General features: G+C 46.6%; 2 protein-coding genes across 3 annotated transcripts in view; one reads left to right on the forward strand and one right to left on the reverse strand.

The window, feature by feature from the left end:
* Nucleotides 1-732: 732 nt before the first annotated feature.
* HEATR9 (HEAT repeat containing 9) lies at nucleotides 733-13299 on the forward strand. The gene is made up of 15 exons (XM_060135715.1): nucleotides 733-820; nucleotides 1955-2004; nucleotides 3596-3777; nucleotides 4041-4167; nucleotides 4394-4450; nucleotides 4645-4701; nucleotides 5389-5446; nucleotides 5834-5964; nucleotides 9631-9813; nucleotides 10207-10299; nucleotides 10388-10507; nucleotides 11571-11644; nucleotides 12120-12171; nucleotides 12613-12699; nucleotides 12925-13299. The coding sequence occupies exons 1-15, from the start codon at nucleotides 733-735 to the stop codon at nucleotides 13297-13299; spliced, it is 1734 nt and encodes a 577-aa protein (XP_059991698.1).
* A 7487-nt stretch (nucleotides 13300-20786) lies between these two features.
* The window catches only part of TAF15 (TATA-box binding protein associated factor 15), a 29249-nt gene continuing 28472 nt past the window's right edge, over nucleotides 20787-21563 (reverse strand). For both annotated transcript variants that reach the window (XM_060134350.1, XM_060134351.1), the window contains exon 16: nucleotides 20787-21115. In XM_060134350.1, coding sequence (XP_059990333.1) covers nucleotides 21076-21115 — 40 coding nt within the window. In that variant the 3' untranslated portion in view covers nucleotides 20787-21075. The remainder of the gene's footprint in view (nucleotides 21116-21563) is intronic.

The following is a 21563-nucleotide window of genomic DNA, read 5'->3' on the forward strand; positions in this document are numbered from 1 at the left end:
TTTTATTTTTATTTTTTTTTAGTTTTGGCAGTGCCTCACAGCATGTGGGCGGCATGTGGGATCTTAGCTCCCCAACCAGGGATTGAACCCAGGCCCCCTTCAGTGGAAGTGCTGAGTCTTAACCACTGGATCGCCAAGGAAATCCCCACATATTTTTTAAAACTCAGATTTTTTTTTTCTAAAATGAAATAAAATAAATGTGCTCAGTGATCAAAAGGAAAAAAAAGAGTTCCACCTCTTGCTGCCAAGGAGGGAGGCATGTATATGAACAGGGCTTTCCCATTTTTTTTGCCATTTTCCTGATGACTAATCCTAAGGACAATCCCTGCTCCTAACATGGGCTACGTGAGCTTGAAGTTCACTAAACGCTTCGACTTTCCTTTTGAATTTATGCCTCACCACTGCCCCTCTACCTAGCCAGACAAGCATGGCTTTCCCACTTTTCAGATGAGGTAAGTGAAGCTCCCAGAGAGAAAGGGACTAGCTCAATCCACAGGCAAGTAGATGCCAAGTCTGGGACTCCAGAATGGAACCGGAGTGTTCTATTTACCTAGGCGATCTGGTTGCCCAGCACTTGGAGGCTTCCACCTCCAGAAGCCCAGACACCTCACTAGTCCCCCTTGTGCCGCAGAGGACAGGTCTCCCTGAGTTGTGACCCTGCTCCCACAAGGGAGTAGTCCCTGTAGTCCCCTCCCCAACCCAGGTGCTCTCTGGTTCCCCCAGGAGAAGAGGATGGACTACGAAAAATCAGTCAACATCTCTGACATCAACAGGTCAATGTTCAAGTGCCCATGGCTGGAATATCCAGAAAGGACCAAAGGTGAGGCTGAAATGGACAGGAGTGGAGTCAGGGATAGGGACCTGAAAAGGAAAGCTCCCAGGCAGGGGTCTGGGTGATGTCAGCAGATCCGTGGGAAGAGGCAGGGCAGACCCTTGGATACTTTCAAGGCTCCCCACAGCCCTCAAGGTAAGTCTCCAGCACCCTCTAAGATGGGATGTCTTTGTGTCTCCCCAGCTTCTGCCCCCTCATCTGCACCCCATGCTTACGACTCCAAGGTTTGCAGGTATTCCTCGTGCCCACTGCTCTTCCCCCTCATCTGATTGGCTACCTCCTACTTGCTCTGAAGACTTGACTTGTGTATAATCTCCTCTGGGAAACCCTCCCTGCTCCTCCCAGCCAGGTTAGGGACCCCTCATCTGGACCACATGTGCCTTTATCCATCTTCACATTTGTTTCCCTCTGTTAATCACCAGTAAACAGTTCTGTCTCACCAGCTAGACCAGTGGTTCCCAAAGTATGTTCCCAGGACCAGCAGCATCAGTATCTTGTTAGAAAAGCAAATTCTCAGACCACACCCCAGATTTACTGAATCAACACTCTGGGGATGAATCTTCATCTGGGGATAGGGAAATCTGTGTTTTAACAAGCTCTCCAGTTCTTTCTAATGCACACTCAAGTTTGAGAACCACTGAATGAGACCAGTGGTTTTCACCATTAGCTGCACATTAGGATCCTCAGGGGAGCTTTCTAAAATGCCTGGGCCCCTTCCTCAGAGAATCTGATTCAGTTAGTGTGATGTAGGACTCAGGCATGTTAAAAATTCCCTCAAATAATTCTAATACCCAGCCAGGGTTGAGAACCACTCTGCTAGACCAGTGTTTCTCCAATTTCAACGTGCATAGGAATCCTGCTCAAATGAAGATCCTGACTCAGTAGGTCTGGGGTGGAGCCTGGGGCTCTGCATTTCTGAGAAGCTCCCAGGCTATGGCAATCTTACTGTTCCACAGACCAAGATACCAGGAAAGTATGAGTCCCTGAACAACAGGAATTATGCCTTATTTACCTCCCAGTGCCTGATACAGCGTTCATTAAATGCTAATGCTAAATAAATGAAAGACTGGAAGGATGACTCTTCAATCCACCCTTGTCATTGTCATCCCATTTGTACCATAGAACTCAGAAGAGCCACAGCTCCTGTTCTCCTGCCCTTGTCCTGCCACCAGGTAAGACCCCTAACTTCTGCCACCCTGGGAGCTTTGTTGAAGTAGGAGGGGCAGGAGGCTATCCTTTCCCATTAAGGCTAGTTCATAGAACCCTGACACTCACCCCTGGGGCTGCTACTAACTATGTGTGACCTTGGACAAGTCACTTTCCCTCCCTGAGCCTCAGGAGTATCCTCTGTCACAAGCCAACCCCTTCCCATCTCCCTTTATCAAGTTGCTATGAGACAATATCTGTAAGGCTTAGGCTATGCAGGCAGGGCTTAATAATGAGTCATTTTTATTAACACAGGGATCTTCCTCATTAGAGTTGCCAGATAAAATGGGATGCCTGATTAAATCTAAATTTCAGCTAAACAATGAATATTTTTTAGTATGAATATGTCCTAAATATTGCCTTCATTACCTGGAATCAAAATTCAACAGGACATCCCGTTTTTTATTTGCTTGGCTTTTACTAAATCTGACAACCCTACTCAGACTGAGTCAATGCCCCATTTTCTGAAGTCACGACAATCACCCGAGAACTCTTACGATGATCTTCTCAGTCACCACACTGGGAACCACTGGCTGAAGCCCCTCTTCCTTGTTGCTCAGAGATCTGTTGTAGAGACAGGAAGGCTTGAGAAGAGACAGGAATGAATCCTAGCCAAACCTTCCGAGAAAGCCCCTGACCCACCCAAAACCCCCCACTGCAACCAGAGCTACGGTTTCACAATTGTGTAAGAGATAGATTATTTGAAGAAATCCTGCTTTTCCAACCAAACTATTAAGTTCCGTGAGGGCAGGGCTGATAACTGTATCCCCAGCACCTAGTGCTTGGCACATGGTAAGTGCTCACTAAGTATCTGTTGAATGCCTGAATGAAGGAGCTGTAGCCTGAATTTCCACCCCCCCCTTTACTTCACATCTCCCTCGCCCCCTGCCTTTTCATCTCCTTGCCCAAAGCTTTTTCAAAGTACTCTGAGATGCTCAACTAACCAAACTGTGTACAGTCGTCCCTCAGTATCAGCAGGGGATTGGTTCCAGGACTCCTGCGGATACCAACATCCATGGATATTCAAGTCTCTTGTATAACGTGGTGTGGTATCTGCATGTAACCTACACACATCCTCCCTAGATTACTTACAATACCTATTACAATGTAAATGGTATGTAAAGAGTTGCTGGGTACGTGGCAAATTCAAGTTTTGTTTTTTGGAACTTCCTGGAATTTTTATTTTCCAAATACTTTTGATCTGTGGTTGGTTGAATCGGTGGATGTGGAACCTGCGGATACAGAGGGCCAACTGTACTCAGATCAATTTGCAGATCAGCAATGGCTTCACCATCTTTATGTCATTTGTTCTTCACAACCACCCTGGGAGGGGTAGAGAACAAGGATTATTAGCTCCAATTTGCAGAGGAGAAGACTGAGATCTTGGTGGGGTGAAGTAACTTGCCCGAGTCACACAGTGGGTTAGGAGGTGGCTGTGACTTCAGCTCGGATGACAAGGCTGAAGGGCTGTTTCCCTCGTCTAGTCCCTTCTCACCCTGGCCCTTTTCCTGGCTGAGGAATGCCCCCTGTGACTGCTCTGCCACTCACACCCCCCAGATGCCAAAGGAAGAGTTTCCCCCAAGTCCGGAGTGCTGGAGGCAGCACCCAAGCAAGCCAAACTCCGTACCTCACTGCTACTCCAGGCAGCCTGAGGTCTGCGCGCACTGGCACACCCTGGACAATCAGCGAAAGGAACGGGAGGCCCAGAAGATACTGTGGAAAATGAGAGATCGCCCTAGGTGTGCTGGGCCCCTTCCTGTTCTCCACGCCCTCCACATCTTCTAGGAAAGGAAGGAAAGAGAAGAAAGGGTTGGAGTGGGGCTGGGCGTGGTGCAAGTCAGCCTCCAGATCCCAGAGGAGACCCTGGGGTAGAAGGAGGCTCATCTTTCTTCCTCTGGTCTCACCTCTGAGCTGGGCTGAGGACCAGAGGCAGAGAAGAGTTTGTGAAGTAAGGACGGAGGGAACAAGAGGACCAGGGCTGCCTGTGCAATTTCTCACACAGGTACCTCACAGAGGGTACCCTCATCCCAAAACTCCATCTCCCAATGAGCAAGCTGATTATAAAACCTCAGATGGAATCCAAGCCCTCAGACCCTACTGGGGACCCGCTGAAGTGGCAAAGATTAAAGGTCAGGGACCACGGCTCGGGGGAGAATGGGGAGACTCTCTTTCTGTGGGTGCCCTCACCTGGGGCTCACACCATCCTTCTGCCCTCTGTCCCTGCCTGCTGCCTGCAAGATGGAGGGAGAGGAGGAAAGGGGATTGGATTGGATGAGCTCCTTCCAGTTTGAAAGTATAGTTGTAGCACTCTATTTATCCCTTTCTTCCCTTCCACTGGCTCCCTTTGATGGGCAGGAACTCACAGAAAGCCTGAAATCTCCCAGAGAGGATGAGCAGCTCTATGCAGCACAGGTGAGAAGTGGCAAGGGTGGAGGGGCACGGTTACAGGTAGGAGTTGGCTGAGCTGAGGAGTAGAAAGATGCTTGAGGTGGAGGGCAAGGGTAGAGTGATGTTCCAAGAATAAACTCCAGCTGTGTCCAGAGGATGGAAATTCCCGGTGGTGGTGTCCAAGGTCTCTTCCCTTTCCTCTAACCCTGTTCCTGCAGGCTCTGGGGTGCCTGGGCGTCAGAGACAAGTTTATCACGGAAGCACTATGGCAGGTGGTGAGTCTGGGGCTGCACAGAGATCAGGAGAGGAGGAAACAGAGCCTGAGGTGTGTAGAGCATTGGCACATGGGCACTGACAAGGCTCGCCAGGCTCAAGGACTATGGGTCAGATGCAGGGAGGAGAGAGCTGCCTTGTGTGGCATGTCCCCATCTCATGCCCTTGGCTTCTTTAAAGGGCAGCCTGATCTAAAAGGATGGGGAAGGGGGAATCTGAAGATCCCCTTTGTCTAACAGGCAAGATGAGCAACTAAAAAGCTAGGAGAAAACTGGGACTGAATTCATTCTCTACCTTAACTGAGTCAATGCCTGTGCCTATATGCCAATTTATAATGGGGGGTTCTGTGTTCTTACACAGAATCTCATTTAAATCTTCCAATATTAGGAATAGGTAGTAGTAGCTGCATTTTCCTAACGAGAAAATGAAAGCTCCGAGAGGCCAAGTGACTGGCCCAAGGCCATGTGGCTACCAGATACCAGAAAGGGATGTGAACTAAAGTCTTACTCCCAAGTTGTGTTCCTTCCATCGTACCATCCTGCCTGTACCCTGTGTTTGAGCATAAACAGGTCACTCTCTAGGCCTCAGTTTCCTCATTTGTAAAATGAAAAGTTAAGCTGAGATGATCCTGAAAGCTCTGACATTCCACCACCTTATGGCATGTTCCCACCCACCGCCTCTTAAATCAGGCCCAAACTGGCCCAGAGAAAGTGAAGTATGAGGCCTGTCAAACCCTGGCCATCCTGGGTGAGTATGTCCTCTCCCTGGGTGGGGAGAGGGGGGAGGTGAGGAAGGAAGCAGTGCAGCCACACTGCCCTTTGGGGAAGGACAGAAGGGAGTGGACTGTACACTCACTGCAACCTAGCCATTGGCAGGGTCTGGGAATTGTCTGATGTACTGTTGGGCAGAGAGAGGAAGGTGGGGTGAAAAGCAAGAAGAGATTGGAGGGAGGGAGAGAACGGGCTCTGGGAACGGCCGTCATGCTCAGCCAGCTGCTCTAGTGTCTTGAGGGGACGGGCAACCCTGTGACCTAGTACTTGGAGCTTCTGTCTTGAAGGCACAGGGGTCAAATGGATTCTGGCAGAGAGGAGCAGCCCTGAGGCTCTGCCCTGACCTGAGGTCCTCCCCGTCCAGGTTGCCTGAATAAGCATGTGATCCAAGCTCTCATCAAGCAGCTGAAGGGGCAAAATGAGGGGCAAAGGATGGATACTCTGACAGCGCTACGGGTGGCTCTGAACTCCTGGGCTGCTGTCCCCAAAGACCAGGTGATTGGGAGGAGAGTCAGTCACTGGGGCGAGGTAAGACAAGGTAATTGATAGTGTTGGCAGGGGGTTAAGCCAGGGAGAAGGTAACGTAGCTCCTAGCTTTGATGGTGGAGGACGTTGTCCTTGTGGAGTCCCCTGTGGAATAGGTTCCCTGGACAGAGCATTGGCATAGCCACTTAACTGGTCATACAACCTCTGAAAAGCCAGCTTTCAGAGGTGTCATTTGTCCGTCTCTAAAATGGATAGAGTAGTTATCTTATAGCATTGTTGAGAAGATTAAATGAGATAATATATGTAAAGCACCTAGTTCAATGCCTGTACTCTTTAAGTGATAATTCATCATCATTATTATCATCCTTAAAATAACCTATTAAAGGAAAACCTCTGCCAAAAGGGTACAGGGACCAAGAGAGTCTGCTGACACTACTCAAGACTTTTCCCCCTTAGGGTCCTCTTACTTTGACCCCATTGCTGCTCCACGTGAAACAGAATTCATCACTCATCCATTTACTCAACAAACATATATTAAACAGCTGTCGTGTGTGAGACACCATCCTAAGCCCTTGGGATATGTCAGCAAACCAAACAGGCAGAGATCCCGGCTTTCGTGGAGCTTACATTCTAGTGGGGGGGGGACATGCAATAACCAAGAAATTTAACTATATAGTATGTTAGAGGTGACAAGTGCAATGGAAAAATTACGTAGCAAGGTGAGAGTGATCAGGAATGCTGAGTGGAGATGGGATGAGTTGCACTTTTAAACAGGGAGGACAAGGAAGGCCTCATTTGGAAGTTGTCATCCGAGCACAGACAAGAAGGCGAGGGGTAAGCCTTGCAGATATCTGAGAGAAGGCATCCCGGCAGAAGGACAAATCCAGGCAAAGGCCCCGAGGCAGGAGCACACTTGGCATGGTCAAGGAACAGCAAGGAGGCCATGTGAAGGAAGTGGAGTGGGAACAGAGAAACCAGGAGGAAATGAAGCTGGGTCAAAGATGTTAAAGGAGACTAGACCATATGTGGGCTTCTGGATGACTTTTAAGTACTTGAGCTTTTTTACTCTGAGTGGAATAGGTATTTGAGCAAAGCAGTAACATAATCTAACTTATGTTTCAAAAGGTTCACTCTTACTGCTATGCTGAAAAAAGATGGGCAGGGATGGGAGGCAAAAGTGGGAGCAGAGAGACCCGTTAGGGGCTGCTGAAGCAATCCTGGTAAGACACGATGGTGGCTTGGACCACGGTGGTTGCAGTGTGGTTGGTAAGAAGTTATTCAATTCTGGATACATTTTTAAAGCAAAACTCTGACAGGTTAAATGTGAGTTATAAAAGACAGTGAGGGGCACTTCCCTGGTGGCGCAGTGGTTGAGAATCCGCCTGCCAATGCAGGGGACACGGGTTCAAGCCCTGGTCCGGGAAGATCCCACGTGCCGTGGAGCAACTAAGTCCGTGCACCACAACTACTGAGCCTGCACTCTACAGCCTGCGAGCCACAACTACTGAAGGCCGCGTGCCACAGCTACTGAAGCCCATGCACCTAGAGCCCATGCTCCACACCAAGAGAAGCCACGACAATAAGAAGCCTGCACACCACAACGAAGAGTAGTCCCTGCTCACCTCAACTAGAGAAAGTCCGCGTGCAGCAACAATGACCCAACACAGCCAAAAATTTTAAAAATTAAAATTAAAAAAAGACAGTGAGGAAACAAGGATGAGGTCAAGGTTTTTGGCCTCGAAACTGAAAGGATGGAGTTGTTACCAACTAACATGGAGAAAGCTGCAGGTGGAACAGGCTTGGAGGTACTATAATATCAAAAGCCCAATTTTGGACAAGTTATGTTTCAGATGTCTACCGGACCTCCAAGGGAGACAGCAAGTAAACAGTTAGATATACAGCTAGAGGAAGAAATCTATGAGTTGTCAGCATATAAGTAGCATTTAATGTCATTCACCTAGATGAGATCACTAAGAACCAAGAGTCAAGCCTTGGGGCACCCCAATGTTAAGCGGTCAGAGACAAGAGGAAGAATCAGTAAATACTGAGAAGTGGCCAATAGGTAGGAAGACAGACAAGAGTGCAGCATTCTGAAAATCAAGTGAAGAACATATATCAAGGAAAGGAGATAAATCAACCATATCAAATAATACAAGGACTGAGAATCGATCCAATGGATTTAACAATGAGGGAATCATTGATTTTCTTAACAAGAACCATTGTGGGGACTTCTCTGGTGGTCCAGTGGCTAAGACTCCACACTCCCAATGCAGGGGGCCCGGGTTCAATCCCTCGTCAGGGAACTAGATCCCACATGCTGTAACTCAAGATCCCGCGTGCTGCAACTGAAGATCCTGCATGCTGCAACTGAAGATTCCACATGCCACAACTAAAGATCCCACATGCCGCAACTAGGATCCCACACACCGCAACTAAAAAGATTCCACATGCCACAGTGAAGATCCCGCATGCCACAACTAAGACCCGGTGCAGCCAAATAAATAAATAAATATTTTTTGAAAAGAACCATTCTGGTGGGAAGGTGGGAGTGAAGGCCTGAATAGGGTGGGTTTAAGAGAGGATGGGAGGAAAGAAGTTAGAGTTGGCAAGCATGGACAACTTTCCAAGTTTTGCTGAAAAGAGTTGTAGTCAGCAGCAGGGGTAAATACCAGAAAAAGGAAAAATAACAGCATGCTTCAATGCTGAGGTGTAATGACCCAGTCATTAGGAAAATGATCATTTTGAAGAGGGTGGGAAGAATTGTGCAGCAATGTTCTTGAGCAGATGAGAAGGGATGAGCTTGAACACATGAGTAGAGAGACTGACTTTAGATAGATGGTCATGGTCCATTGTAACACGTGGAAAGGAAGAACATATGGGTGCAGGTGTTGAAAGTTGGATAGAAGTGGTGGTAAGTGTCTCTGGAACTTCTTTTCTAGTTGCTTTTATTTGCTCAGTAAAGTAGGAAGCAAGGTCATCAACTTAAGAGAATAGAGGAAGAAGTATTAGAGATTCCAGAGGGAAGAGAATGAATTAGAACGGTGGGAAAGAGAATTGCCCAGGGAAAAGCAGTCTAATCACTAGGCAGCATTAAGGATCTACACAAGGTCTGTGTTCATACATTTCAAGTGAGATTAGTCATCATAACTTTGTTTCCCGCCAGGAAGTGCAGGCGCAGCGTTGGTGGAGAGCTGAGTACAATGAAGCAAGAGGGGGTAAAGGAGTTGAGTGAGCAGGACCGTGGAACTGAAGCTGGGTAAAGAGGGAAGAAAGTGAGGAGCAGTGACAAGGTGATCAGTGAATCGTTAGTCTTTGTGGAGTCCAACAGTTGTTGACATCAGAGGAGAACCAGAAAGATGGGGGGGAGGGGTCATAGAGAAGTTGCAGTAATGGGTAATGATAAAGTCTCTCTGTGGAATTAGGAATTAAGACGGCAGAAGTGTTAGAGAGTAACATTGATCCATCCACAAGAAAAGTCATAGAGAAATGAAAGGATGCGGCATAGGGGCAAGTAGATGACAGCAAAAATAAGGGAAGTGGGTAAAATAATCTCATGACGTGAGATTCACCTTAAGGAGGAGGGAGGATGGTCTGGAAGCAGTAATGAATTGCCTTCCTGACAAAGCCTGGCCGAAGACATAGTCCCACCACCCATGTCCCTCATCTCCCTCTCAGAGGACTCAGATCGAGGATGGAGAGAAGCTGGTGCCTGTGCTGCAGATGCTGATAAAGAAGTCAGGGAACAAGGCAGCAGTGGAGGCGGCCCTGTGCTTGGGGTTCCTGAGGCCCTGTAGCAGCACAGCCCGAGAGTACCTGCTGCAGTGCCTGCACCAAGGGCCGAAGACCCAGCAGATGCAGGTGTGAGGGGCAGGAGGACGAGCTCCCTGGGGAGCACTGGGGAACCGCTGCTGACTGGTGGGGTCTGGACCCTGTCATCCTCATCCCAGAGAAAAGAAGCTCCCGCAAGGAGCACCACAGGGTCTCTGTGTGTTTTGTCAGTATGTATATACATATGAGTACAGGGTTGCATGGACGCTAAATGTACACATGTCCGTGTACATTCGATGTGTATGGGTGTTCATGCACGTATGTACATGTGTGTGCACGTGAACTTACGCTCTCACTCACGAGGCCAAGAGGGAGGAGAAAGGACCCCACCTATTCCCTACAAGTTCTAGCCCTCGAGCCTGTTTGGCCATCCAGATGCCTCTTGGCCTGGTATACCCCAGCCTGCCCTGCCCACCTCCACAGGCACTCAGTATGCTGGTCAAGATAATGGGTGTGCACTCAGCCACGGTCATCAGGACCATCCTAGACCAGCTGTGCTATTCCAGTGTCCTTGAGGTAAGCTCTAGGGCTGCCTAGTACCCTGCCTTCTCCAGGACTAGGACAGGGAGTCTATCCTTCATGCCTTCCCCACCCCTGCCCTCAGCACCGTTTTGAAGCCAGCCAGATGCTCAAGACCATTGGGCTGGAACAGATCCAGGCACAGGGCCTGGAAGGACTCACGTTTGACCTGCTCAGGAGGAAGACGTATAATGAACCCTTCTTCGTAAGTGAGACCAAAACTCCCAAGTCCAGGCAGCTCATACCTGTCTCTCTACCTTTCTCTAAAGACCCCCCTGGCTTGGTTCTCACCACGCTGCCCCCCAAAGCATCACATTCACCCTAATGCAGCCCCTGTTTTCAAGCCACCTTGCCTTCATGCGGGCCGTTCTCTCAGCTTAAAATGCCCTGAGTCACCTCTCCCTCCTCTGCAAGGTGGAAAACTGCCGCATGCTTTCAGTCCCACTGGTAAGTAACTCATTTCTCCTTCTGCCCATTAAAATACGATTGTCCCTTTCAAGCCAGTCCAAACAACACCTCCTATGGGAAGCTTTCCCAGACCACCAACAACAGAATCACCCTGCCTTCCTCTGTGCTCCCTTGCTTTTATCTTTGTTATATCTTGCTACAAAACCAGCCACAGAACTGCTGAAGAGATTTTTCTAAACTGTGAATCAGATTGCGGCTCACCTCTGCATAGAACTTCTCAAACGCCCCCCAAGCCCTCAGAAGGGCTTACACTGCCCTTCACCACCCAAGTCCTGCCTACCTCTCTAGCCCCACTACACTCCCGCTCAGAGCCACACACCAGCTGTGCTTAGGAACACCCCGTCCTGATTTATACCTATGGTCCCAGTGTAATTACTCAGAGTGCCCCACTCTGAAGAGTCCATTTGGTCACCTAGCTAAACTGAACTGTTTTCTGCTCCCTAACCTCTCTGTGCTCTCTCTTGCCTCCAGGCTTCTGTACATGCTCTCTCTGTTGCCCGGGAAATCTGCCCCCAGCCCTCTACCTGGTTAACTCATGTTCCATGTTCAGGTTTCAGCTGAGGCATCACTTCCTCCAGGAAGTCTTCCTGGTACCCAGACTGAGCTAGGAGACCCTCCTATTGCCCCTACACTTAGTTCAGGAGTGTGACTGACTGTTCCACTTGTCTGCTTTCCCCACCAGAGCATGAGCTCCTCGAGGCAAGGATCATATATGTAGCACAAAGTAAACATTCAATAAGGTTTGAGAAGCACTTAAGGGTACACCCCTGAATCCTTGTCTCACCTTAATCCCTCTTCAGGCTATGAGGCAGGCTGTTGCTGAAACTGTGGAAGAGCTCAAGATGAAGCCCACAATGATGAACTTGGTGGAGGCGTGAGTGGCTTGGGCTGGGAACTGCCAGGGCCAAATCCTAGGCTGTGAGAAGGGGACAGAGGGTCAGAGAGAGCTGAGAACCTACGGCCCATTCTCAGCTCGCACTTGCCTGTGCCCCTGGCCAAGTCACTCTTTGACCTCTGGGCTTTTCTTCATCTGTAAAAAGGGGCTGATAATACCTACCACTCAGGGTTGCTATAAAGCTCCGATTAAGATGAGGACATGAAAGGGACTTGTAAAAGGTAATGTTCTGGACAGATGTGAGTGCTGATCATCATTTAGTGCCCCCTGGAAAATTGTAGTACCTACCTTTCCCCTCCCAGCCCCTTTCCTCACCCAAGAAATAAGAAGGGGAAGTTAATAAAATTAACATCACACATCAGCTTTATGCCTGACTCACTCTGGACTGTAAGAAGCAGCCAGCCTTCCTGCCCTCCCCTTAACTGGACCACAACACACTCACTCCCTTCTCCAGGCAACTGATGAGCTCAAATGCCACTGCACGCCAGGAAGCAGTCATCTCTTTGGTAAGGCCAGCTCTGCTACTCTGACCAGATGTTTTGATGGCAGGGGGAGCAGGCAGTCCAGCAGTTACTGAAGGGAAGAAAGGGCTGTAAAGTTTGGGGAGGTTGTTTGCTTGCTTTTTTATTTTAGAATTCCAGCCCTATCAGGAGTTCAGGAAAAGATTTTCTTCAGGACTGGAGGTGGGTGGGATAAGGGACAGGAGAAGGGTGTGAGGGGCATTGCTTAGATATTACATGTAGAAACTATCTTGACTCTTCTGGTGAAAAAATTGTACTGGAACCCAATGAAGTGGCCCCAAAAGGCAAGGAAAGTGCTTCCTCTGCTGCGAAGCCATATCTCCTCTCCAGGCACAGGGTCATTACAAGGGCACTAGAATGGAAGAGTGTAGACAGGGCATCTTCCTGGGGCCGGCTATTTAGGCGCCCTCATCCTGCCTCTGCCAGGGTGTCCTGGGGATCCGCAGCCCACAAGTGTTCCACCTGGTCCTAGACATGCTGGATGTGGAAAAGAGCCCGTCTGTGAAAAAGAGCGTAAGGCATCCCCGCCCACCTCTTCTCAACCCTTCCTCCAAGCCTCTCCCACCTATCCTCACGCCACGTGCTCTTTGTCAGAGGGGAGGAGAGGGGAATACGCCCGTAGACACTGTCCCCTTGACCTCATTCCCTGGGACCAGAAGGGCCTGTAGACAGAGCTCCCCCTCCCCTCCCAGCATTGGCCTGAAGTGAGCCAGCCACAGGGCCTTTGTTTCAATGCAGCTACAAGAAACATTAATTCTTTTGGCCTCGACTGATCCCTGGATCCAAAACAAGCTGAAGAACAAGGTTCTCTTTGTACATGAAGTGCCTAAGACCAGCATGAACGTAGAGTTCACGAGGTTCCGGAAAGAGCCTGAGAAACCAGAAGAGTTAAATATCCAAGACGTTCAACTTGCACAGCTGAACCCCTTGTTTCTTACAAAGTCCAGTGCCACGTCAGACCAACAGAAGAAGTTAAATGCCCAGAAAGGGTCTGGTACCTCTGCCTTTCCATCCTGTTTCTCTAAACCACAAAAACACAAGTCACAGGCCACAGGGTCCTGGACACGAGGGATCAGGAAACAGCTCCGGATCCTTGCTGAGACCTCCAATTAGGTCAGTTCTTTTGGCTGAGTTCCCACTCTCTCTTTAAGGATGCTTCTCAGGCTCCCCTGAGAAAATAATCTATACTTATCTTCCAAGAATAAACGAGCATCACTCCACCTACCACTACTGTTCCCTTCCTCATGGGCTGCACTGAAACATAGGTCACCTCACTCCTGGCTGGCCACTCCCCTACTCAGCCACATGTCCTTTCCACGAGACAAGGCTGCTCTGGACAGCCAGCCTGCCTTCCTAAATCAAGTCCTTGTCTATGCCCAGAATTTGATGACAAAGCTAAAGCTGAGCCTCTGCCCAGAGGTGGCTGCTGAGGGGAAAATGGGAGAATATCCTGGAAAGCTTGGCTATTGGATCATTTCCTCTTACTAACTTGCCCCCCCCTTTCCTATCAGTGGTCAAGAGATAAATTAGGCTTAATCAAGACGAACCATCCTTTCTTCTGTCTCTTATCTTACACCTGCTTTCTACCTACCTCAGGGTCATTCCCTTTGACAGACTATTTACTCTCTAAGACTGCCTTAGATTCTCCCTTATTTTTACTGAAGGCTTCAGTTTCCCTTTGCCAATAGGACCAATCACACCAATCCCAAAAAGCTACATCCTCCATCAGAAAGGAAAAGCCCAGACTTCAGAGTCAGACAAATCTGAAATCAAATCCTAGGGTCCATTACTCACTTTATCTTTGACTTTGGACAAGTTATTGAACCTTTCTGTTTCCTCACCTACGATATGAACAGATCAATGCATACTACTTTTGAGGGCTCCTATGAAGATTAAACAATAATATAAAGCCTAATGGTGCCTGGCATTCCATAATAGGCACTCAAATGTGGACTTCTTTTCTCTCCTTTCCTCTCTTCAGTGTTGCCATGTGAGCCCGTGACCACCAGAGATTTAAAAAGTCCTTTTACTTCCTCAGTCTTACTGAGTCGTCTAATGAGAGGTCACGTTCTTCCCATCGAGTAGGAAAGCCCAAAGTGACATAAATGTTCTCTTCTACTTCCCCACATTCCAGGTCCTAGAGTAGTCCAGTTATTCTGAATCCAGCATGGTATGTCAATGAGATTTATCTGCCCACCTGCCCTACCACTTCCAAATTCATGTTTTGCTTCACAGAGTTGTAAGTAAAAACCAAAAGAGTAGTTTCACTATTCTGGGGTATAAGCAACACTGCCTCTAATAGTGTGGCACAAAGACCAAAGATGGAAAAATGATTATTTTCTTTTGCCCACTCTGTAGGTTTGCACCGGTGAGCAACCTAACCTAAATTTCCCTGGGCCTTGATAGCCTGTGGATACAAACAAGGCCTTATTAACTACATAATTCAGGCTCTCAACTCCTGCAAAGTCCTGCCCACAGATTTCCAACCCGTCCTCTTCCATACTTATGGGTCTCTCCAGGGGATGTCTCATTACTCAGCCAGATACCAGTCTCTGCTCAGTAGGACCTCAATAATAATTTCACCAGTCCTCACCAGAAGATTTAAGGCAGCACCAAGGGGACTTCCCTGGTGGTCCAGTGGTAAAGAATCCACCTTCTAATGCAGGGGACGTGGGTTCAATCCCTAGTCGGGGAACTAAGATCCCACATGCCGCAGGGCAAATAAGCCTGAGTGCCACAACTACTGAGCTCACACGCCTCAACAAGAGAGCCCACGTGCCGCAAACTGCAGAGCCCACACGCTCTGGAGCCCGCGCACCACAACTAGAGAAGAGAAAACCCGCATGCCACAACTAGAGAGAAGCCCGCACACAACTAGGGAAGCATGCACGCAGCAACAAAAGATCCCACATGCCTCAACGAAGATCCCACGTGCCACAACTAAGACCCGATGCAGCCAAAAAAAAAAAAAGATAAAGAAAATAAATACAATAAATATTAAAAAAAAAAAGACAGCACGGAGCATAAAGGTCTGCATAGAGCACCGACCGTCTGGTATGCCACCAAGGTACCAGAGCCTTCCCAGTACCAGAGCTACCTATATTCAATATTCTTAGAAACACACTTAATCCAAGCTGTGGCCAACTTCTCTCAGAGGCCTGAAATGCCCACTTTTCTCAGCCATCAGGATATGTTGGGATGGATTTTTGGACACCATCCAAAATGTAAGTCCCCCTCTTACCTCTCCTCGCTTTCTAATGGGATCTCTGGATACTCCCACTGATGGCAAAAAAAAAAAAAAAAAGGATTTATACCCTCTACCTCTATACCTCTTCCTCAAACATTCTCCCCCATCTCTGTGCTATAACTGAAACCTTGCTCTTGAACTGGCTTCTTCCTGAAATGTCAGGTGTTGCTCATCCTCCTACATTCCTTCCAATGTCACAATGTCCTGTCATTGTTTCTCCAAGGGTCTTGGCTCTCAAACGAGCTATCCCACCCTCTGGCCCACTTCCCTATTTTGTCTCATTCATTGCCTGAATCTTAGTCTTGCTATCACCATCCCTATGGACAACCATCCAACACCTCAGTTCCTCAGTCCCTCAGCTCAACTACAAAGGCTTTTCCCTCTCTTTCACTTCAGCTACCTACTTCCATGGCCACACTTAGCCCTAGTCATCCCCAGGAATTTCTCCATCTACAAAATCGTGAACATCTACTTTCTGACCCAAACCTTCTATCTCTCCAGCTCTTTTTATCCCCACTACCAGGCCTCTGAATCTCATCAATAACACTAAGGTCTTGACTTCCCTACGTTCTCCGTTAGCCCCCTCTTACTTTTTAAATTTCTACTCAGCTGGGACTCCATCCATCAACCACTATTCTCACTATTCTTATACTTCCACTATCATCTCTCTCTCTGACTAGTAAAATTCCCAACCCCGAATCAAATTGCCTCTGATCCTATAACCAGGTTGCTGATTATAGTGGAGAAAACTCACACATCCATAGACTGGTTCCCTCAAAATACTTGCTTCCTATCTTAACTGAGTTCTTATTGCTGTCTGGCAATTTTATGGGTTCCTAGTTACAATTTCAAGCCTTCTCTGCTCTCTTCACATTTCCTACAGGCTCTTCAAACTTTCTATCTTATTACTCCCCAACTCTCAGTAGGCCATTATAATTTCTCTTCGGGGGAAAAAAATTAAAAACATCAGATGAAATTACCTCAACTTCTTGCCACCTGTTATAAGAATCCTTGTATACAGTAGTTGATAGCACAGGCTCTAAGGCCAGATACTCTGGTTAGTATCCTAGCTCTGTAACTTACTAGAGATGTGATCTTGGGTAAGTTGCTTAACCTTTCAGGGTCTCTGTTCCTCAGTGTCCCTTCTAAAAGCCCCTTTCCAGTAGCAATCAAAATCATTTACACTATTCACCTCTTCTCTGATTTTACATTCAAAAGGAATATTTTTCCCTATACCTCCTTGCCTCACAGCATTGTTATGAGAATTAAATGAGTTAACACATACGGATTGCTTATAATTGCCTGGCATACAGTAAGCTCCCAATAAATGTCAGTCATCTGTTACTACGATTATCAGCATCTGCACTAACCTTAGCTCCATTACAGTGCAAGAGGCACTCTCCTCTTCCGAGGCAAAATCCTCCACCAGTGTCTTGGGTGCCACTCCTTCAAGGAATTTGAATATCAATTTTCCCCATTTCCTTTCAAATAGTGTATAAACATGATCAATTCCCATCCATCTTAAAAATAACCTCCCACAAACCCATAACCCTTTCTAGATGCCTCCTCTCCTTAGCTCACCTCACCTCTAATCATCCTTCATAATCAAGATTCTTAAATAGTTGTCCACACTACCTGTCTCCATTTCTCTAATTTCTATTATTTATTACCCTACTTCAGTTTGGGTTCAGAATTCAATTCTCTACCAAAACTGCTTTTGCTAAGGCAGTAGTTCTCAAAAGGGACAATTCTGCCCCCTCCAAGGGACACTTGGCAATGTCGGGAGACATTTTTGGTTGTCACAATTGGGGGCTGCTACTGGTGTCTTGCGGTAGAGGGCAGGGATGTGGCTAAATATCCTATACATAGCACAGGGCAGCCCTCCACAACAAATAATTATCCAACCCAAAATGTGAGTAGCACCAAGGTTGAGAAATCTCATGCAAAGATAATTTATAACCTCCGTATTGCTACATACAATGAATGCTTTCTATCCTTTATGTGACTTGGCCAACTCGAGCACTTGACCCCATTAGTTTCTCCCTCCTTGTAGTCCACTCTTCCCTTGGGTTCCACTGACACCTCACTGGTATTCCCAGTCTGTTTCAGTATCCTCTTCTATTATTATTTTTTTTATTTTTGGCTGCACCACGTGGTTTGTGGGATCTTAGTTCCCCAACCAGGGAGGAACCCAGGCCCTCAGCTGTGAAAGCAAGGAGTCCTAACCACTGGACCACCAGGGAATTTCCTATTATCTCTTAAATATTGGTACTTCTCAGGGTTTTGTCCTAGGCTCTTTTCTCTCTAGACTCCAAAACCATTAGAATCAATTGGGGCTTTTGTTTTTTAAATGTCCCAGGCCTCACAGATTCCATTGTTCTGGAGTGGAGCCCAGACATCTTCTGCATTTTAAAAAAGTTGCTAGCTACTTCTAGTATCCAGCTAAGATGGAAAACCACTACACTAGTCTTATTTTAATCATATCCACTCTCATCACTTTAATTACCATTTATATACTAATGGCTCAAATCTATAATAATAGAGTCTTTCATTTAGTCAATATTCATTGAGTACCTACCTAGGTACTGGGGTAGAACAGTGAACATCAGAAGAGGTTCCCTACTCTCCTGGAACTTACATTCTAATGGAGGAGAGAAATTAACCACAAAAAGATCGTTTCATATAGTGATAAGTACTGTGAGGACATCATTAAGAGATGATGTGTGTGTGACTGGAAGAAGTATTTTAGATACGAAGGTCAGCAAACACCTGGGAGGGAGGCTGGGATTTGACCCAACATTGTTATGAAAAGGAGTCAACCATGTGAATATGAGGAAAGAGAATCCTGCACAAAGCACACGCAAAGATACTAAAACAGAAGCACGTTTTGTACCGTCAAGATTAGGACCAATGTGGTTAAGGTAAGGCTAGTATGGAAAAATATTCTCCTATGAGGTTGTGGAGACAAAGGCCAGATCATACAGGGCTTGGTAAGCCAAGGTAAGGAATTTATAGCCAACATACAATGGGAGGTCACTGAAAGGGTTTTAAAGAGGCATGACATATAGGTTGATTTACATCATTACCATATTGTTTAGCTGCTGTGTGAAGAATAGATTTTAGAGGGGCAAGATTGTGGGGGACCTATTAATGGGCTATTGCAGTTATCCAGAAAAGTGATGACTGTAGCTTGTACCAGGATTAGAACTAAGAATATAAAGATGGTTTCAGGATATATTTTGGAGGTAGAATTAAAAGGACCTGCAAGTATGGGATGAGTGAAAGAGAAATCAAATGTAAGTTCTAGGTTTTTTATCTGATCTGATTTGGGTAGATTAAGACTGAGATGAGGAAGACCAGGAAGAAAGAAACTGATTTGGAGATCAGAAGTTCTGTTCAGTCCCAGCGGAGTCACCAAAAAAAAAAAAGTTATGTTAAATACATCCTAGTGGAAAAGTCAAGTAGGCAGCTGGATATAATGCAGAGTTAAGGGAAGAAGACAGACTGGAGACATAAATTTGGTGTAGTCATCACCATATAAAACCCAGGATAAAAGTGAGTATAGGGGCTTTCCTGGTGGCGCAGTGGTTAAGAAGAATCCGCCTGCCGATACAGGGGACACAGGTTCGAGCCCTGGTCCAGAAAGATCCCACATGCCGCGGAGCAACGAAGCCCGTGCGCCACAACTACTGAAGCCCATGCAGCACAACTACTGAAGCCTGCGTGAGCCTGTGCTCTGCAACAAGAGAAGCCACCGCAATGAGAAGCCCATGCACCACAACGAAGCTTAGCCCCCACTCACCGCCACTAGAGAAAGCCCGCACGCAGCAACGAAGACCCAACGCAGCCAAAAATAAATAAATAAATATTTTTTTAACAAGTGTGTATAAATAGAAGAAAGGGGATCAGAACAAACTGAGAAACTTCTAACACGTAAAGGGCAAGTAAAGCTAGCAAAGGAGACAGAAGTCAGTAAGGAACATCAGTGGCACGTAATGTTCAGTGCTGCTGTTCTCTGAGCTGCAGATTTGCACACCCAGCTGCTGACTGAATGTCCCTACTTGGAAGGGACATTCACAAGTGCCCCAAATTCTACTTACCCACAACTGAATTAATTTCCCTCATCTTACTCCCAAACCTGTTTCCTTTTCCAGTGTTTCCTATTTCAATGAACAGCACATCTACCCAACTGCCCAGGCCAGAAACCTGACTCTTTTCTCCCCACTACTTCTGACATTCAGCCAAATCCCATCAAATATACCCCTTCACTTCTCAAATCTATTATCTCCTCCTCATCCAGTCACTATCTGAGCTCAGACCTGTATCATCTCTCACCTGGTATACCATTCTGTCTCCAGTCCAGCCTCTCTACTAGGCAGCCATAATTATCTTTCAGTTGATGCCACTCAGGTCAGGCCATTCCCCTGCCTAAAATCTTTTAATGACTCCCCATATGGAGGCAGGGGGAAAATGAAATGCAAGGACCTTATCGTAGAGCTGGCTTACCTCTCCAGTCTTATCTTTTGCATGCCCATTCTTAAACTTCTTCCTCCAATCACAGTGCACTACATACAATTCTCAAGGGCACAGCCTGTTCCTCACTCTTTTAACTCCTGATTTATTAATATTTGTTCATGTCAGTTTTCTGCTGGGAACACCAATTCCTCACCCCAGCCTCTTTACTTAGCCAATTCCTACTCTTCCCTCAAGGCTCACCAAGCTTTCCCAATCCCCCATGACTGGATTAAGTATCCTTCCAACCAGCCCTCAAAGCACCTTGTACTATTCTTACCAGAGCACTTATCAGACTATATACTCTCTGTTTGCTTGATGAGTAATATATCCAGCATCTGATGCAGTGCCTTACCCTTGGTAAGGGTAGGAAAAATAGTTTTTTAAAGAATATCAAATAACACATTATGTATATTGGTATCTTAACCCTGGTTTGTCAAACCCTTACTCTTCCTTCCTAGCCCTTGGACCCCCATATTCCCAGCGTCTAGAACACTGCCCTAAATAAATGGTTCTCAGCTGTAAACCTGGTTTTTATCAAAACCACCTGGTGATCTAAAGATAAATTAAGATTCCCAGCTCTACCTCCCCACCAATTTCTGATCCAGTAGACCTGGGGTGAGGCCTAGGAATCTGGAATTTTGACAACCTCCTCTTGTGGTTCTGACATGCAGTCATGCTTGGAAACTACTATTCTAAATGGAGTAGGAACTCAATAAATATGGTTGGAAGTAACATTTTAATTTCATGAAGTAGAATTCATTTCCTAATTCTTTAGAGTTCGAATCTGCTGTGACTGCATCCTGAGTGTGACAGAACAATGCACTAATGTACGAAAGTCCACAAAACAAACATCCTTTATTGCAGTATTACAAAACACTTTCCATTTTGGCAATATTTTACAACGCACTTAGCTTCAAGGGTTGGGAAGGATAAGGCTGGAAACTAAAGGGGGATATTTCGATGGACATTTCTAAAAGGAAAACTGTCCCAGCCCTCCCACCCAAATAAAAATCCAAATGTCACTTAATTTCACTACGCAAGAAGAGGCCACGAGGAAAGCAGCAGGCAAAACTCTGGCAATTTCACTATGGATCATGTCAGAGACAAAGGAACATTCAAAACAGTCATCAGTATGGTCGGTTGCGCTGCTCATTTCTGTAGTCGTTTCTAGGAATGAAAAATAAAGAGCCAGACTAAATTCTAATTTTCTACCAGGGGAAAGCATCAGACACTTCTTCAGGGTGCTGGTGACTGGCATCAGCTTGACAATTTCTATAAGAATGACACCATGCCTAATATATTTCTCTGCTCCTAGAAGGTGCTTACGAAATGTCTAATTTATCAGCTTTAAGACATACAAAGTTCCTAGAAGCCCTGCTATCACTAACTCTCTTAAAAATTTTTCCATCTAGAATAAGGACTCTAAACCACTGTGGTATTTCAGGTCAGAGACTGCCATTCCAGAACTCTAAAAAGAAGAGCAGTATAGTGGAATAATCAAGCAAACACTTTCATGTAAGAATTCTGGACCTGCCACTTACTATGCGATCTTGGAAAAGTTACTCAACATTTCTAACTCTGTAAAATGGCAAGTACATCTACCTCTGGGGTTGAC

The sequence above is a fragment of the Lagenorhynchus albirostris genome, chromosome 20, assembly GCF_949774975.1.
Source record: "Lagenorhynchus albirostris chromosome 20, mLagAlb1.1, whole genome shotgun sequence".
Lineage (NCBI taxonomy): Eukaryota > Metazoa > Chordata > Mammalia > Artiodactyla > Delphinidae > Lagenorhynchus > Lagenorhynchus albirostris.

Coding starts and splice junctions, on each gene's coding strand:
- HEATR9 (XM_060135715.1), top strand. CDS start 733: ATGGACTACGAAAAATCAGTCAACATCTCTGACATCAACAGGTCAATG. Junction 5,965..9,630: donor CTGCTGTCCCCAAAGACCAG/GTGATTGGGAGG, acceptor TCTCCCTCTCAG/AGGACTCAGATCGAGGATGG. Junction 12,172..12,612: donor AGGAAGCAGTCATCTCTTTG/GTAAGGCCAGCT, acceptor TGCCTCTGCCAG/GGTGTCCTGGGGATCCGCAG.